General features: G+C 40.7%; 1 protein-coding gene across 1 annotated transcript in view; it reads right to left on the reverse strand.

Annotated features, from left to right (window-relative positions):
• Positions 1–1,854: 1,854 nt before the first annotated feature.
• The window catches only part of gphnb (gephyrin b), a 91,226-nt gene continuing 74,131 nt past the window's right edge, over positions 1,855–18,949 (reverse strand). Inside the window, exons 12-25 of the mRNA XM_070849253.1 lie at positions 17,019–17,061; positions 15,220–15,357; positions 10,961–11,053; positions 8,582–8,637; positions 7,708–7,827; positions 7,434–7,492; positions 6,995–7,148; positions 5,538–5,659; positions 5,258–5,345; positions 4,802–4,875; positions 4,556–4,620; positions 4,323–4,426; positions 2,869–2,965; positions 1,855–2,147 (exon numbers count right to left, since the gene is read on the reverse strand). Coding sequence (XP_070705354.1) covers positions 2,014–2,147; positions 2,869–2,965; positions 4,323–4,426; positions 4,556–4,620; positions 4,802–4,875; positions 5,258–5,345; positions 5,538–5,659; positions 6,995–7,148; positions 7,434–7,492; positions 7,708–7,827; positions 8,582–8,637; positions 10,961–11,053; positions 15,220–15,357; positions 17,019–17,061 — 1,347 coding nt within the window. The 3' untranslated portion in view covers positions 1,855–2,013. The remainder of the gene's footprint in view (positions 2,148–2,868; positions 2,966–4,322; positions 4,427–4,555; positions 4,621–4,801; positions 4,876–5,257; positions 5,346–5,537; positions 5,660–6,994; positions 7,149–7,433; positions 7,493–7,707; positions 7,828–8,581; positions 8,638–10,960; positions 11,054–15,219; positions 15,358–17,018; positions 17,062–18,949) is intronic.

Consider the following 18,949-nt stretch of genomic DNA (forward strand, 5'->3'; position numbering starts at 1 on the left):
AATACTTACCTTCCTGGAAAGACAGACAGTTAAACCTCCCTTTGCCTTTGCAGTGATTTATTCCAATGCAGCTGTTTTGCCTTTGTTTTTCTAAGGAGCAGCGGTGGATGAGGGACTCAGAAATGTATTATCAGCGAAAACGTACCTAAACTATCAAAACTTGCACATATTCTGCAGGAAAATGCCCTCTGTGACTGATGTATTGTTATATATGGCACCCTTACATTGCTTTGAGTGATTTTACTAATGTAACTGGGCTTTGAATGCTTCACATGCTGTTGACCACACAATATTCTTCTTTGGACTTTTTTCTCCCATCTTTCCTTTTCTGTGAAACATTGAACGATTTTGCCTCTTTGGGCCTCAAATAGATATTTTAATGAAGCTGTTGAGAGAGAATATGTCTCTTTGGTGGAGCTGCTCACAGCTCGGACAGAATAGTCTGAAACATGACAAGGAGTCCAAACTAAACACTGCTTTTCATGTAAGAAACCACTGGTTTTATCTTTATACCCGTATTGTGCTTTATAAGCTTATTATAGGATTTTTAATGTAAAATCTTAATCTGAGAAGTAACTGACAAGTCGAATATTTCCCTTTGAAATGTAGATAACTTAAGTATGTATTTGCATAAAATGTAGATATTTAAGTAAAGTACAAGTACCTCAAAATTGTACTGAACAAATGCTTTTTTTCCTGAAAACCTTCATGGATCTCATCAATGGTTAGTGATGGAGGGTATGACTGTTACTCATTCATTCATCAAAATTCATGCACTTCTCTAACTTTCAGGCTACCACCTACCAAACCTCTAGTACCAAAGAAGAAAATCACTATTTTTTCTTTAGATACATTTTATTAAAAAAGGAAACCCAACAAGAACTTTTTTTTTTACATAATGATCAAGGATTTTTATTATCTTAGTCTCTTTCATCAGTTTCATATCATTACAGAAAATGTTATAGTACAGCGTTGTTCAATGTCTCCTCATTGCTTAATAATTTCCTTAGGAGTGCTGGTCACATATATCTGTACAATATGGTTCTTATTTTTTTTCTGTACATTTTTTGTGAAGTTGGTTAAAAAGGCTGTCAGCACTTAAAGAAGCTGTTTCTTTTCTTTCTTTTCTTTTCTTAAATAGTTGATCAAATAAAAGATTATTTTTCCCAGGTTCAGCTCGCCCCTGGGGGGGTTTGGGGCGGAGTTTACACCCGGTCATCGTGAATATAAGGAAGCTTCAGGGTCTGGGCAGACTGGGGCGTGCCCCCCCACCTCCCCATCCCAACATCACCTCTTCCCTGCCCAGGCATTTGGCACTGCGCACATAAACAAGACTCACAAGATAAACAACAAGCAAAGCTCTTTGTGAAGCCATTATGATGCATACTAATGAGAGAAAAACAGAAGTGTCACCTTGATGGGCGCTCAAAAGAGGAAGTGGTCTTGATGTGCCCCCTCTTCCTCTTTGCTTGAGCACCATGGGAAATCTGGAGTCTTCCTCAATGTTTTCTTCATTTTCAAAAAACAGATTATTTTTTTCCACTAAAGATGAGAAAATAATAATTTTCTTTTTTTGTCCTGGCAGGCACCTACAGCTGTCTATTAAAATGCTACTGCTATAGATAAGGTCTAGCATTGAACACACAAAGCAATTGCAATGAAAGGAACGAAGTTGCCTTAATATAATAATGATAATAAGAAGAATAATGATAATAATAATAAGAATAATCATAATAATATATTACAGAATAAATCTCTTTTTATAATTAGATTTTTTCATTAAAAGTTATATTTTCTTTGTTTGAAATACTATAATCTTTTTAAATTAATTTTTTCATATGTATCTAGGTTGTGATCAAGATGTTGACTATACCTCAACGTTATCCAAATCAATAAAAACTAGCTGTGCCGTTGCATATTACAGAATAGTCAATGATATGTGGACATGCACCGTGAACCACCCATTCCAACCCTCGCTATATGACGCCGACGCTCCGTCCCTCTGTGATGACATCATAGCCGGCCGATGACCATGACGTCGACCACCTCGCCCTTGTGCAGCTCCACGTATTGCTCTGTTTTTGGAGGTAGCATCAGGAGCCCATTAGCACTGCGCATGCTCATCAGCCTGCTGCTCACCTGGTTCCCTGCGGCGGAGAGGACGGGGGTCAGAGGGGACAAAATACTTTAAAATCAGAATCTAACCCATGTGGGAAATTGGGAATACTCATAATGAAACTTAACTTGATTAAATGGGTGCAAATTCTATTTCACTTTGCAGTTTGATGTACTGATTTTCAAATTTTTCATTGTCAAACTGCCTCAATTGAAGAGACTACAGACGCGCCTTAAATCAGATGTAATAAACGCAGGAACACTGAGGTCGCTGTGCTGTGAAAAACTGTTATCTTTCAGTGTATCTGTATAGAGTAATAGGTCTAATCAATCTACTTTATCATTTCTGCCCCGATGGAGTTCCTCTCGGCTAAAAGGCCTTTAACATAACTTTCTGTGTCTTTCTGTGTCTCTGTGTCTGACGAATGTTTTCTTTTGTGGCTAATATTAACTTTAAAACACCCAGAAATGGACCACATACTTGTAAATATTTACATAAAGTAACTGTAGTCCAATGGATGTGTTCATTGTGAGAATTGTGAGTTCCAAATTGATATAAAAAGGTATAATTAAAAAAAGATTCTATCTAAATTCACATTTTCTTTTTCCCCCCTTTGATTCCTTGCTTGACGGGAAGGGCTAAATTACCAAATTGTGCCGTCAACCAGTGAACAGTTAGAGCTTAATTTAGGTACGTGGCTGTCATACAGAATCCATCCTAGTATTGTTTGGTTCTGGGGGTGATTTTGGTACCTGTGCTCTGTGCCCACGGCAGAGGCTCCTGGTGATGCCATGTCAGAATGCAGCGGTGGTATTCAGGGCGAGGGTCTAACTTCACATCACATGACAACTAGAGATAAAACACACAACATAAATTAGGGTGATATAAGTCCGGTCAGGTCATGTTTATCACGGCAGATGTTTTTTCTGTAATTCTATTTGCTGCACAAGATAAATAGCATATATTGCGGAAAACAAATATTAAAATGGCTTTCAGTTTGAGAGTTTCTTGCTCATAAACTTTGCAGACTTTGTTTGTCTCACAATAAGGTTGTTTTTTTTTATACTACCAGTTTTAGCCTCTCCAGACTTTTTCCACTTCTCCATACACCTTGGGCATAGGTGACATTGTGGCTGAGCTGTCCTCATGTAATGATTTTCTGCCATAATTAAGGAGGACCTGGATATCAAACTGAATGCAGGACAAGAGTTATGGCTAGAAAAAACTGTAAAATCTTTTAATGGCAAAAATCCCACATCTGAAGCTTCACTAGAAAATAATTAGATTTGGTAAAAGGCGATTTGCCTGCCAGAATTCTGCCAAACATTTTTGTTCTTTCTTTAAAATTTTACACATTTTCTAATGGGCAACAAGGCAAACAGAGAACAGGGGAAACTCTTCCAACTTTATTGGCAATGGTAAAGGTTTTTCCAGAACACTGTTTGACCTGGGTCTGATGCCATCTGCTGAGGGAAATTATCTGGCTACATCTGTGCTTTCAGGCCATCGGTCCCACCACTAAGTGGCAGTAATGCATTCAAGTTGATTTCTAACTGCTTTATAACAGCAAATGATGTGGCACAGCTCTCTGGATAGCACCCACGATGGCAGGGGACCAGACCTCTTCCTTGATGATGCTAGTTGGGGACACAGGCTGTGGCTGTTCTGTCTGTATGATGTTATTATGATTTTTCTTGCTCTATGATTATGAATATTCATGACCAGGGAGCAGGCCTTCAGGTCAGTGTGGGCCGTGATTGGTTCCTCTGCCAAGTCAAAGCAAAACATGGTGGTCATAAATATGTATCAAGCGGATGATGAAAATAGTATTAAATCACGAGTTAAGATGCAATGGACTGCAATGATACTCCCCGGAACGTTAGTACAAACGTAATTGTAAATATTCCCATGCTTTATATTTCCTCTCTGCTGCAGTTTGTTGCATCTGCGTTCAAAAAACAGGGACTGGCCTTTCTAACATTTTTGACTTGTTTAGGACATCATCACACCTTTCTCCTTGTTATCACTAAAACGACTATGAATTGTGATCCAACTCTTGAGTCTCAGTGGAGACATTGCGATCTGGTCATGAAACAAAAAAAACCCCCAGTTTTTGTGACCACCAGCGCCACAACAGATGGTGAACTTTGACTTTGTACGTCTTAGCCAGGGAGTCAGGTTCCCCTGGTTGCCTTGTGCATCCTACCCTCGCTTTAATGATGGTGGGCCTGGGGTCCAAAATGCCCTGCATCTTCCTCAAGGCAGGGATGACAAAAAGATTACAGGTGACAACAGCGGACACGGGGTTTCCTAGGACAGACGCACAGACGGAGGGGGGGGGGGGACAGCGACGGGAGACAGGAGAGAGGAAAATATATGAGTAACATTTCTTCAGAAATAGCGGGGTGAATCACTCTTTCTCTCAACTTCACACACTACCTGGGAGGGCAAAGATTAGTTTGCGAGCACCGTCCATGTCCAAGGTGGCAAATGTTGTTGGGAGACTGAAAAAGAAAAAAACAACAGCTGATTTTGATTTCAACCATTATTATAAATCCTGTACCAATACCAACTGCGTCATGCAACTATGTTTTAAATGTGCATCTGATATTTAAATTGCTTGTCGTGTTGACTTTAACCCAGTTGACTTTTCCATTACCTGGTAAATATGTTGTGAAAACTTACCCTGGTTTCATGAAAACACGACCGAAATGGATCTGAGCGTGAAGATCAATATCCAGCACCTGCTTAAGGTAGTCCTGCAAAAGGTATCAAAATCACAAACCAAAGTCATAAATGAGCAGTACATTTAAAAAACATGAAATTGCCATGTAGGATCAGACTTTCACTGAACAGTAATGTTTTAAAAATGTTTTTCATTTGTGTGGATAGTGGAGATGAAGACAACCAAATAAAAAATAAAATTCATTACTTTTTTCAATTAAATATTTTGGTACTGAATTATTGTTATTATATCAATCTCCAAAATAAGTTAAGTTAAGTTGTAATTTCTGTGTGTTTTGGTGTTTTTTTCCCTCATTTACTCTCAAGTACAAGCTGTCGTTCCCCCCTCTACCACAAGGTGTCAGTGAAAGACAATGCCACGATTGGATGTGTGCACTTTGTGCTCTGCCATCACACCTTCTCTCCCATGGACACTCCTCCTGAGGTGATGATGACATCAGCACGGCTGATGCCTTCATTCAGAGCGTTGAGAAGGTCATCGGGGCTGTGGGGCAGAGAGAAACACACACACACACACACACACACACGTGTTAACCATCAACTCACGGGAGAGGAAATAATGGAGGGAAGAGGAAAACAGGTAGCGAGTTTTAGAGGAGCTGTGGTAAGATGATGAACATTGTACTGGACGTGCAACAAGAATGGAAATGTTAAGAGAATAAACGTGAAGGCGTACTTGTCTCCCACGATGCCCAGATTGATGGTGGGGTAGCCGTGCTCCTGGATTGTGGCCAGCAGGGTGGAGCGATTGCTGTCCCTGATCTTCCCAGGATGGAGGTCGTCTTCTGGGTTCAGCAGCTACCAGGACACATGGGGAGAGATGAAACATTAGACACACTCTGGATACATTCTATAACCATCCTTTTTTTTTCCTTTTTAATTGGTGTAAGTAAAACCCAACTCTATCACTGTGAATATCTTTGATCTTTGAACTGAAACAAGATATTTGAAGACAATAACTTGGACTCTGGGAACTTGCGATGGACATTGTTCCCATCCCAAATATTTTATGATGAAACGACTAATCGATTATTCTAAAAACTATAAATAACGAAAATAATCAATAGTTGCAGCCAAGCTTTTTGACAAAAGAAAGAACAACTTGCTAAATGAATTATTTGCAGGTCTTGAGGATAGAGAAGTAACTTCAGTATGGTGTAATGTGTATTAGTTACATTTTAGATTTAATGTTAATCATCCTACAGAATAATGCACGTCTTCTATTTTCATCAACACATCCTGACTTCCCTTGTTTTCATTACAGAACTGCAGATCGAGCTGAACTTTGTGTTCAGATGATTCAAACGTCAACAAGCACGACTAATATTTACATTTATTAAAGGAAAGTGACACCGCATATTAACATGCATCTAATTTAGCAGGTTCAAAGAGGGATCGTGGGCAGACACACTGCATACTTTCAGTTGTAAACACCATCTATACACAGTTATTTCAGTTTGCCTTCATCCAACTATGAGAGAAAAAAAAAATGCAGCATTACATACAGACAATATACCAAAAACCTAGATGGCCAAATTAACATTGCTGCAGGTACAGAGCGCGGAAAAATGAAAAGAGAAAGGAAGCACATCTAATCCTCTGTTTCATCACACTTGCTCAGAGGAGGGGAGATGAGGACAATATACCACGTCATAGGTTTGGAATGGGGCCATGAAGTAGGTGACTCACGGCTGATTTATACAATTTAGACATATCTGTACAGCGCCGAGAACAAGGTGTTATGGGTATTTAGAGTCTGCTGAGGATCTCTATGAAGGTTACGCACCCCATGAAATTTAAACTGCACATCAGTCACACAGAAAATGCGCAAATGTGATCCCGGCGTTTAAAAGAAACCACCTGGCCACGGATAAACACATTCTTCACAAGTGAAAGCACACATGAAACGGCCGAGTGCACATTCAGCTCCGAATGTTGTTCTGGTGTCCGCAGCGAAAGCAAACAATGTTGATTGTGCATAAATATGAACGAGGTACGCTGTCAGAAAAGACGGCGCGCTGTTGTCACCTTCTGCAGCTGAGGCCGAGCCTTTTTTGGCAAATACTGACAGAGTGTAGGGTATCATTTACCAAATGAATACACCTGAAATGAAAGTATTTCTTAACCCCTTACCTCATTTCCTGTGGACATGACGGCCACCACAGGGAATTTCTGGACCTCCACCTCTGTGACTCCCACAGTGGCCAGGAGCCCAATCTCAGACGGGCCCATGTGTGTGCCCTTTGCAAGCACACACTCCCCACGCTTAATGTCGTGACCGATGGGCCTATGGTAGGACAGCAGGGACGATGGTGCAGAGGAAAGGAAGGAGAGAGAGAGAGAGGGAAGAATGCTGACAAATGCACTGTGCAATCAAAATGAGTGGATTCTCTACTACATACAGTGTAATCTAAGAAACAAGGTTATAATAATAACCTGACAATAACTTCAAAAATGTAGCACAAATAAACATTCTGGTAAAGATGAACAAAAAGGTAAGTGGGTGGTTTACATCGTCTACTAAATCTATTGTACTGGATAAAATAAAATGGTGATTCAATAACACACTAACCTGATGTCCTGCCCTGGGCGAGCCTGTACTAGGATTCGTACCTCCAGCTCCTCTGTGCCCTGAAAGACAAACCAGCTGTTAGATCCTTAAACTATAATAGACTGTTCAACTCTGGGCTAAACTTACTCTCAGTGACATTTAAAACCACCAGAATGCATTTTAAGTTGCCATGGTGTTGGTAAAGACTATGTGGTGCCTGTGTAAAGGTAAATATGAGTCCAAAGTTACTGTTACCTGTCTGTTCATGGGATTACAAAACAGAAGTCAGACTTACGTCTTCAGACTCGCGGAGCAGCTCGGTGTCTTCCACCTGGACTACAGCGTCAGCCCCGCATGGGATAGGGGCACCCGTCGTCACCCTCATCACCTGGCCGGGCATCACTGTGTGGGTGGGCTGCACAGAGTCACGGACAGGACAAAATGCATGGCTAAAATTAAAATTAAATCACAAAGACGGATAAACCATGACACAATTTTACGCTACATAAAATTAAAAAAAAATCTTTTTATAGAGTGGCTCTTACTACTGAGACGACATACAGACTCTTTCCAAAGTTTGCAAAAAGCATCTGTCAAACTGAAGAGCTTTGTGCCATAATAGTGATCAAATTAAAGTAAGAACGCAATAAAATTGCATTCAACACAACGTAACAGAGGATATGAAGGCATGTATAGAGCACGTGTTTGCATGTGTGCTGATTTTATTCAAGATGAGTGGTTGAATTAGTCAGTAAATCTCTTTAGCCTCCTCTTGTCTCAGAGGTCTAATCCGTTTTATAGTTTGGCAGCACTTTGACTTTGGAACCGTACTTTGGGGCGAAGGGCTTTTCATCACCTGCTAAAGGAACACACTGGTGTGCAATTACAGCTGGTCAAGGTGTAAGGTGAAGGACAAGAGTGAAGTACTTTATTTTCATATACGGGTTGTGTGGGCATTGAAAAATGTTTTTAGGTAGAAGTGCCTCCTGGGCTCAAATTGAGTTTGCTTGAGGTTAAATGGAGGCACAAAAAACTCCAAGGCGCTCTCTTTACAAATAATTAAAATGCTTTTATAGTCATTGCATGGTCATGTAAGATTTAAGAACAATAAACCTAAAAATGTGAGCCAGGGAAACCATGTGTGTCTAAGTGTCAACGTGGGTGCGGACCTGCTCTCCGGCTTGGGACTCTCCAATGATGAAGCGGTCACCTGGGCCGTCAGCCGCTAAAGTAAAAGAAAGATTTGATAGCATTACACATGTGTGCAGCTGAAAACGTGAGTGCGTGCATATGTGTGTGTCTGTAGGAGTGTGTCATTTAGTTGAGTCATTTTATTTTAGTGGGCTACAGAATGAATAAACAGGAAGAGAAGGAGTGAGAGAAACATTGACATTTTAAGTTCTTTGGTTGAACAGCTCAAAAACAGACATACACAGTATTTCTACAGCAGGCCTCCTCTTCTGTTATAATGTTGACCCATGCGGACCAAAAAATCATGCCCCGCCACCCCACAGCGTACCAACAGAACATTCAGGAAGACCCTCATTGTTCTGCTCTTTTACAGATCAAACACACAGGACAAAGAATGAAGCTCATCACAAGACACTGAAAACACAATTCGAACTTTACAACACCCTTTGACATTGCAAAATGCCCTTGGTGAGTGAAAAACTTTTAATTTCATGGTTTAATATATGACTTCACTGAAGGATTAAATGCTTCCCTACTGGTTATTAAAAGAAATGTCCGCCACTCTTCTCTTCTTGCAAAACACAGAGAAAAACCCAACTGGATGACAACCAGCCTCTGTTGCTGTGTTAAAAACAGAGCTGTTTTTCCTAGATTTTTATTTAGCGTTTTTAAACTACGCTCCATCTTCCCATGCACGTTTCTGGATCTGTTAAGAAGTGTCTGCTTCATAATTTAGCAATTTTCGACATGTTCAGTAGAGGGAACTTGTGACCTTTTGGCACCATCAGGCCTCCCGCTATAAACTTAGAACTTCCTTGAGTCTCATTAGCAGCCTAACAAAGACTAATTAATTCAACTTTGGGGGGATTTTCTAACCTCCAGTTACTCCAAAAAGTGGATCTCGCAGGCTATTAAAAAAGAAAAAAATTGCAATAGTCTGGAGAAAGCAATAGGTTATTTGCTCCTTCCGCACCCACACTCTAGGCACTAAAATCTCTAAAAAATCTGCACATGTATGCCTCGGTAGGTGCCAGGCCCTCAGGACAGGTTTATAAAACCCAGCGAGACCTGTGGTGTTCTGCTCCTCCTACACCATCAGCAAGCGCCAACAGCAGATGTTACATGCAAGAGTTTTTGAGCTGCCTGGAGCCAACAAGCTGTCACCCTGCTCTCTGGGTTAACAGGGCCCTCAATGCTTTCCAGGACGCCCAGCCGCTGATTTCTTGACCAAAACAAGTCAACCTGGTGCAGCCATAGTACAGACAGTATTTAAAACCCATCTCTGTGAGCAAAAGCATACCCGACATCTCCCGCCACTCAGCAGTTATGGCGAACAGCCCCCTTACGTTCCGCAGTGCCCACCCTGGCAGAAGAGGCCCTTACATGGCTCCTGAGGCAGTTCTCCACTGCCCCAGTGTCCTGTTCATCTCTAACTGGGACAGTCAGGTCATTTGTACAGGAGGGAAGACATACTGGCCTGGTTAGTTCTTAGGCTCTATCTATGTTCTGCAACTTCCTCTTGAGATTATACAACCGTGACTCTATGGATGGACGGTCTCAGGGACATCACTGTAGGTGCCAGGCTGAAGTCGAATCCGAAGAAATGAAGAGATGAGAAACTGGACTGAGTTGCACCAGCGAATCATAAATCCATCACAACGTTTTCTTTACCTACTAGCAAATTTCAGACTAAATTGGGTTACACCATTAGATTTTAAGGAATATCTTAACTAATAAAGGTGTTAGTGGTGTGTAATCTGCAGCGCACACACACACACACACACCCACACACACACACACACACACACACGCATATCAAAGCAACTTCAGTTAGCTAGTTCAGTTAGTTATACAACAGTTACTATCTGGCAGTTACTGGTAACTACTAATCTTTACTTTAGACTTAGTTTTTGTGATGGATGATTTTAATTTAATTACTTTAGTGATTAACTTAAGTATGTTATAGCAAGGCTAAATTTGAATTTATGAACAGCTGTTACAACTGGCTGCAGAGCTGGTGCCCCATAACTGTTGTTCAAGATAAAAATACAATTAAAGGACCTTGAAAAGTCCACGTGCTAAACATTGTCTTGTCTTTTCTATTTTAGTTTTAGGGAACAATATTTACACCATATAAGCAGAACGTGGTCTTTTGTGTGTTTGTGTTGATGTTTTTGAGGCCTGAAATATTAGTTTAAATATCCAAACTGTTGTTTCACACCTCCAAAGTCTACATTATGCATGTTATCTACATTGTAGATGAGAACTGACTATAATGCCAAAAAAAAAAAAAAATCATCTGAGTGGACAGGAGAGGAATATTTTTCAAATCACCTCCCATAATGTACGGTACTTACCTCTCACAGCATAACCATCCTTGACAGAAGCAGGGAAGGGTGGCAGGTTGTCTTTGGCATAAACGTCCTGAGCCAGGACTCGACCCATCCCATCTGTGGGAGAAGAGGAAGAACATGGGTGTGAGGAGAGGAGGAGAAGCTGGGCGATGGGTAGCGGAGGGAGAGAGCGACAGCTGGAGAGAGAGAGAGAGAGAGAGAGAGACAGAGAGGCAGAGAGGGTGAGGGAGACATCTGATTCGGATGAAGATACAGAGGGGCATACGTGCCGGAGGTGAGCATGTGTGTGTGTCTGTTTTAAAGCAAGATATAGTGTGACGCCTCGCATCAGGATCTCTCTGCATGACTCACCACCTGACCAGCACACACGGACATTCACACTCTCTTTTTCTATTTCAGCGTTACAGATTCACATGCACTCACAATTGGAGGCTTGCAAGTATCCTCATCCGAATTTCTTAACAACTTCCACCAGCCAGACAACTTAAAAACACTCAGGAAACATTTGTGTAGGAAGAACAGAGACTCTGCACCGAGACAATAGCTCAGAGAGAGTTCGGGAAGGAAAGAAGGACAGAAAAAGACAGAGGGAGAGTGGGCGGAGGAGAAAAATCCTGGCATTAAAATACCTTAAGCTGCTGTGTGGCTATATATAGCATTTCTCAGAGCCTTTATGCTGTGATTATGTGGGAGTTAATATGAAGATCTAAGCTTTGATATCAATGAGTTGAAGGGAAAATATGCATGAACACATACAGACACCCACACACGTGCACACACACACACATCAGCTTACTAGATGACAGTCATAACGAGCTGCTGTAAATAATGCGTCTCAAGCATAGAAAAAGACACACGTGCTTGTCCAATCCTTACATCTTTTTTTTTTTTTTTTTTTTTAAGTCAACAGCATTTCATCTGAGATATTCTGGTATATTTTCACAACCACTACTCCTTCCAAGCTGCTATTTAAACAGCTTGTTAAAGCCATGTGCTGAAGCCGAGCTGTGAATAAAAATAGTACAGAGGTGATGTCTTGTTGCCGGAGCACAATATGTGTTTGATGAGATGCTTTGCAAAACATCACTTACACTGAGTCCAGGTTTTAAAAGGGTTGCGTAATGGTCATTAAATCAAAAGGGATGGTGACATCACTCACCCAAATAATCTGACACTGGAAACATACAGTATCTGTGTAGATATTCTTGCCTATAGATAGATGGGAATTAAAGATATACTTAAACATTTTGGGAAATACGCTTTGTTTAAGATAAGATTTAAAGATTTGCTTTATGATAAGATATTCCTTTATTTGTCCCAGGCCTGGGAAATTTACAATCAGTAGTCAAATAAAAAACAAAAGTAGGAAAAAGACAGAGAGTTTTAATTCCGGTCTTGAATTTTCTCGTACTGGATTTATCGTTATGCACCAAAATACCAAGACAACTTCCTTGAATGTGTAAACTTACGATTGTGATTCTGACTCATCTCTGTCGAGCATTAGAAGCAACAGCCCATAGTTAGCTTAGCTTAACACAAAGCTTAAAAAAGCAAGCAGTAACAGCCCATAGTTAGCTTAGCTTAACACAAAGTTTAAAAAAGCAAGCAGCTAGGCTGACTTTTTCCAAGTACCTAGAGCTTCCAAAGCTCAATAATACCATGTAAAACCTTGTTTGTTCGATCTGTGCAAAAGGCGTAAAAAACGTAAAAACGTGTTTTTACAGAGCTCAGGCTAGCTGTTTCCCTCTGCTCCCAGTCTTTATGCTAAGCTAAGCTAACCTGCTGCTAGTGGTAGCGTTTTATCTAGCACACATACTTGAGAGTGGTATTATTCTTGCCGTCTAATTTTCGTCATGAGTGTATAAGTGTATTTCCAAAATATTGAACTCTTCTTTTAAATGCGCTTTACATGTTACTATCTAAAATAGAAGGAAAAGAAAGATGAAAGAGTGAGGAAAAGAGTGAAATTCACTGCTGATTACTATGTGTATTACATCATTATGAGAATGAAATGAGAGATAGACCCCTGCACAAAAATGTATGTAAAAATACACCCATCAGCACACTATGACATGTTGTGCACCCCACACACATGCAGACCCTTCTAAATCCAACAGGGAAGCTGCTCCAACTGTTGTCTCGCTAAATATTTCATCTCTCATATCCCAGCCTCCTCTCCTCCGTATCCCACCGTCCTCCTCGCAGCTGCAAATCCTGCAGTTCACTCTCTTCTCCAAGAACATGAAACATCACTTTACACCTGGGAGAAGACCGAGTATTCCTCCTACCATCATTGATCTAGAAGTCATGTGTGCCGCAGGCCATTATTGCCCCCAATCCTCAGTACCCTGTCTTCAGAAATGAATTAAAGAGTGTGTGTTTTCCCCGCTGGCCCTGTGCCTGGCTCTGTGTCACCCTCCACTGGTACCGAGGCCACTCTGCCAGAAGGCTGACTAGACGCAGGTTCTAAACTACCTTCTGTGTGCATGGCTGTATTTGTGTATCTGTGATAACATGTAAGAAAATACAGCTATAAAAGTGCACTAAAAACAAGCATTAAATTATCAAGCTGAATTATTATAAAAAGAAACGTTGACAAAGAAAATAACTACAACTAGAAAGATTACACATTAATGTGAATCAGAATTCTAAATTATGACTTATAGATATTTGGGGCACAGGATTTTAAGTACATCCAACAAACTTAAACCTTCAAACTGTGAACTTAATCACACAGATTGCGTAATGAGCACTTGGTTATACTGGAAGGTATCAATACAGCCTCCACAAACAGTTTCAGTTTAAGAGCTTGTTAACACAACATACACATTATTTTCTAGGTAATGTAGTAAGAAGTATTAGAATTATTGTAACACAGAGGCTTTAGCTGAAATTTGACACTGAATGCAACAGAAAAAGCAGTTCTACATGTCACACACTCATATTTGACTGGACTAATCCACTCAGAAGGGACTTAAAATGCTGGGCCATTGGTAGAATAACTAGAGCTCAGCTAATAACATAACTGAATCCCTCTGTATAACGCAGGCCTCAGCTAATTACCTCTCATTTCTCATTGGCAGGTGAGCTTCAAGTGACTTCCCACCTACCAATCAGGAACATTTGTACTTTAGTGTTTCATACAGGACTCATTTGGTATTTCTGCCGAATGTACATCCAATATTCACTCATGCTTATCTTACACTTATGTCGGTTTTGGTCTCCTCTAACTCCTGCGGGAAATATCTGGGCCTTTAGCTGCTAAATGCTGCACTGTGATCACCAGCTGGATGTGAACTGTGTCTGTCTGCTGTTTGGTGCTTGGCAGGTAGTGCACAGTCAGTGTTTGGAGCTTTTTCAGTAAAAGCTGCTGCCTGCTGCATCTGACAATAACAGTGACAAGAAAGAAACACAACAGTAAAGTCGCGTGCCATAAAACCAAAACAATGAGCTGAAAGACACTAAAAATCTTCTTAAAGTTGAGGGGAAACTGCACAATTGGGTGATTCAGGTGACATTCTCTGCAGGTTATATACATATGCATATTCATATGTGTGTGTATAAAATGTAAAAATATTAAAGACGCTTTAAATTAAATAGAAATAAAGAAATAAATGAATGCAAACACTGCACTATATCTCTCTTTCTGTCAGTTCATGAACAAAATACAAGAAGCTCCCAAATACAAGCTAGTGAAAAATAAAACCTGTAATAATCTCAGTGTAGACCATAATAAATACCACTGAACAGTGAAAGGCATAAAGAGTTTGTTAAACTGACATACAAGTGCTCTATTACTGTAGCTACGTGTGATGTGTGTTAACAATAATGATGATTTTTGTTTATGTAGAGATCTAGAAAATACTGCTGCATCTACAGCAGTGTTCTGTCAACATAAAAACACAATAAAGAGACATGAAAAACGCCCAGTAAATGTGTGTGTGTGTGTGTGTGTGTGTGTGCCTTTAATCATGTGTGTGACTGACACTGTGGCATGCAGACGGAGACTGCTGACTCAGCGAGGTGTCCACTTGCGGACAAGGAGTGTGTAAACGCTGTCATGTGAACTCAGCGAGCGCATTGCTGTTGCATCAATCTGAGAGTCATGACACGTAAACATCCCAGCATGCTCAGCGGCTGACACAGTGAGGGTAAATCGGAGATGTCAAGGGGACGAGAATGACAAATTTGAGACATTTAAGTGGGCGTGAAGAAGATTTCCTGCAGATCTTTCTTTACCGAGCATCCATTTATCCTGTTACCTCTGTAGTTGATGATCTCGGTGCCCAGGACGGCGGTCATCTCCAGCACAGTGATGAAGGCCTTGTCCATGGAGGTGAGGGGGAAGGGGGACATGCGGTGCCTCCGGGCCACCTTGGTGATGTCCACTGCACTGTGACCTGGGAAGACATGTGACATTACACACACTGCCATGAAACGGTTGTGACAGAATCAAACCATATCGTAAAAAAACAGGAACAGTATGACCTTGGTGGACCTACACTCTTTTGGAAATAACTCACATTCACTCAATCACTATTTCATACTTAATAAACACTTAGTACAGTGTGGATCCTGGCTCATATTGGATTACTAAAACTGATATATAAGATATTCTTTTAAACACAAAACATAAAAATTGCTTCAAAAATATATTTCCCCTTCCTCTACTGTTACTTATTGGCACAATTACATACGACAAGTTAATATTGGCCAGTATATTCATTAGTTTACTTTATAGCGAGCAGTAAGTCGAGATGTTGGACACATGGGGTATGATTTGTCATCATTTTTCACTCTGCCTGGCAGGTGTGGTGTACCACACTGTCCTATGCTATGGACACTAGTTAATTTGTTATATTGTTGAAGCTTATTTTAGGACATTAGAGAGCAAATAATGTGTAAACTAAAAATAGTGCACTACAAAGAGAACATGGGGTGATTTCAGACACGGCTCTGGACCCAAGCCTTGAAATTTAAGCGTAGCACAACCTCAATCAGAAAAAAACTGAGTCCACTCACCCATTTTAGCATTTTAATTCTTTATTTAGACAGTTTGAAAGTTGAGAGGAAGATAGAGGGGAGGGAGATTAGAGACAGCTCTGCTGAGACTCAATCCCGAAGCAGTGGAGGCATCTATGTGGCTCCAAAGGCACGGAACTGAACCACTCTACTATCTCTGGAGACAAAATCAGTATTTTAAGAATTTTCTTTTGGCCCAACAGCCATAGAAAAACCTAAAAAAAAAAAAAAATCTACGTAGAAATTCAAACTGGTCTGAGCGCACTGGGTTTGCAGCTGTAGCAGCAAAGGTCAGATTCCTAAACTCAGGACATGATATGCACACATGCAAAACATACAATTATATAAATATACACACGTAATATAATGAGTTTCCACATTGCTGTCACCAAGATAACCGGATTAACATGATTTACGTTTTCAGTGCATGTATGTTTATATGTGCAATAACACAATTTAAACACCACGAGGAGGGATTGGCAGGAAATAGTCCTGTTTGTTAGCAGAAGCTGTGGAACCCAGCTGGATGACAGAGGTGCTCGATAGCAGCCACGTTGGTCTAATAATACCTCTTTAATAATTCCAAAGGTAAAAGGAACAAAGCAAGGTGTAACTAATATGTAATCTGCTCTCTCTCTCTCCTTCCCTCTTTATCTCTCTCTGCCTTGCTCTCCCTCTGCCTCTCTGCCTCACAGCGAAGAATAGGCGCTGTGCTTTGATTTCCCTTGACCCAATTTCTCTCCTTTAAACATACACTTACGCTTCCACAGCATATTCTGATGCTTAACATGAGGCTTAACAACCTCTGGCAAAACATCACATACACACAAACACACAAACACACACACACACACACACACACACAGTGCAAACGCAACACGGCAGCCACACACAGCCAAACACACAAACCATGCTCGCTTTGTCACATCACATGCGCATTTAAAATCTATTTATGCGTGTTCGGGAGGACACTCAGTGACGCACAGATAAGACACACAGAGAAGAGAGAGTGCTCTTGAATTGGAAACTTAGTACTCACTTGATCTTAGGATATTTTCTTTGCTGCTGCATCGTGACTGCACCTAAAGATGGAGAGAGCGATTGGGAGAGAAAGACGAAGGGCAAGAAGAAAGAAAGAGAGAGAGAGAGGGAGAGCAGAGGTAGTGGTAATTTGAGATAAACCGGGCTGCTCTTTTGACATGCTTGAGATGAGAGGCTGTTTATACAACAGTCAGAAGCAAAGGCAAGAGCCGTGTCACACTACACTGTGCGCTTTGTCCTGCTGTTGGGAGATGGCTGCATCTCCTGCACTGCCATTATGATCACTTATTGTACACTACATCATCATATCACAGGTGATATTCACACCGATAAATGCACTGACATGTCACATCACTATCAGATTAAAGCACTAAAAGGAATATATGGACAAAGGCAACAACATACAGAGTGACAATATTGTATCACAAGGTCATAACAGATGTGTAACTGTGCTACAGTGTAACATCAAATGTAGTGGAAATGTATCGTCGAGTATAGATAGTGGCTATTCAGATGTGGTGCGGGATGGTGAGATTTCTCTGGAAATCGCTGATGCTGCGTGGTAGCTGCACTGGCGCTTAAATACTTGGAATCTCTGGGAAGGAAGGGAGGACAGCAGAGTGGGTTAAGACTGGGCTGAGCTTCCCGAAAACATCTGGAGACTACAGCCAGCTGTTGTTATTGGCGAGTAAACGGAGAACAAGGTGGTATGATTAATATGTCTTTGCCAAATTAACTGAAACAGCACAGCAGAAAGAAACCAGCCTCTATCTCATGTTAGTGCTTCTCAAATATAGACAACATTTCCCATAATTCCTGTTTCTTCCTGTCATTGGTACTAACATCTCTGGTATTACGAAATAGTCATATGGCATAAGTCATATGTCCCAATTCCATGCAACATACATGTGGTGTGAAGTGAAATATCTACTGTATACTAATGGTCAGTCAGTACTAGTCAGTCCAATTAATTTAAAATAGTTTTTTCAAAGATTATATTTTTTTTATACAATCTCAACTCAAGGACCACATACTAGCCTTTTCCTGAGCTTTCAACCTTGATCATACGGTGTCCTTCAGAGGACGGAGTTTGTTCAGTTGTCATGGAGAGGGATCTATTGACATGCAAGCTAGTGAGTGGACTTTGAGTTGGAATTGTTTCATCAAGTCGCAATATCAAAGGTAAAGAATGAGCTTTTTGTGTTCTGAGGCACTTCTGGGGTCGTTTCACCATCACCCACAGTTTTTAGAATTTTTTTTCCATCTACCTTTGTGCAATGCATTGTGGGACAATATAGTTGATCACATTTACACTCTTTAATCAAGCAGATTTAGGAATACTGACCTTTTTGAGTGCACTTTTCAGTGTGAAAACACAACAATACGTACACAAAATCAGCTTAAAATTAGCATGTAGGATGGAATTGGGATATAGCAAAGACCTCAAAGTTTTGACCGTACTGGGAGAACAGCACCCTCACCTTGTTTAATATTGGCCCGATCAACAGGTTTCCCGAAGGAATCTAATCAAACTGCACATAATCTTAAGTGCATTGCAGATGGTTAGGGCTAAATGAAAGAGCAAAAACAAGCTATACAATAAGTGCTACATGGACATACTAGTTGTCCCCATATCATCTCACCACTTAGAAAGCTGCCAACCTCCCGGTGATCATTAGCTGTCTGCTAATGGCATTTATAGAAAACTAACATGGCACTGAAGCATTGATGTTACAGACGTAACACAGCACTTCAGACACCTTATACAGAAGATGCTGTGTTACAGTATGAACATGCTTTTGGGAAGCCCAGCCTCAGGGAATGACTAAATAAGGGAAGGAGAATCACAAGTTGCAATTTATCAGGCTACACGATTGGCACAGAATAAGTATTCCTTTATATAACTACACCAATGGGTGCAGTGAAAGT

The sequence above is a fragment of the Pempheris klunzingeri genome, chromosome 18, assembly GCF_042242105.1.
Source record: "Pempheris klunzingeri isolate RE-2024b chromosome 18, fPemKlu1.hap1, whole genome shotgun sequence".
NCBI classification, from domain to species: Eukaryota; Metazoa; Chordata; class Actinopteri; order Acropomatiformes; family Pempheridae; genus Pempheris; species Pempheris klunzingeri.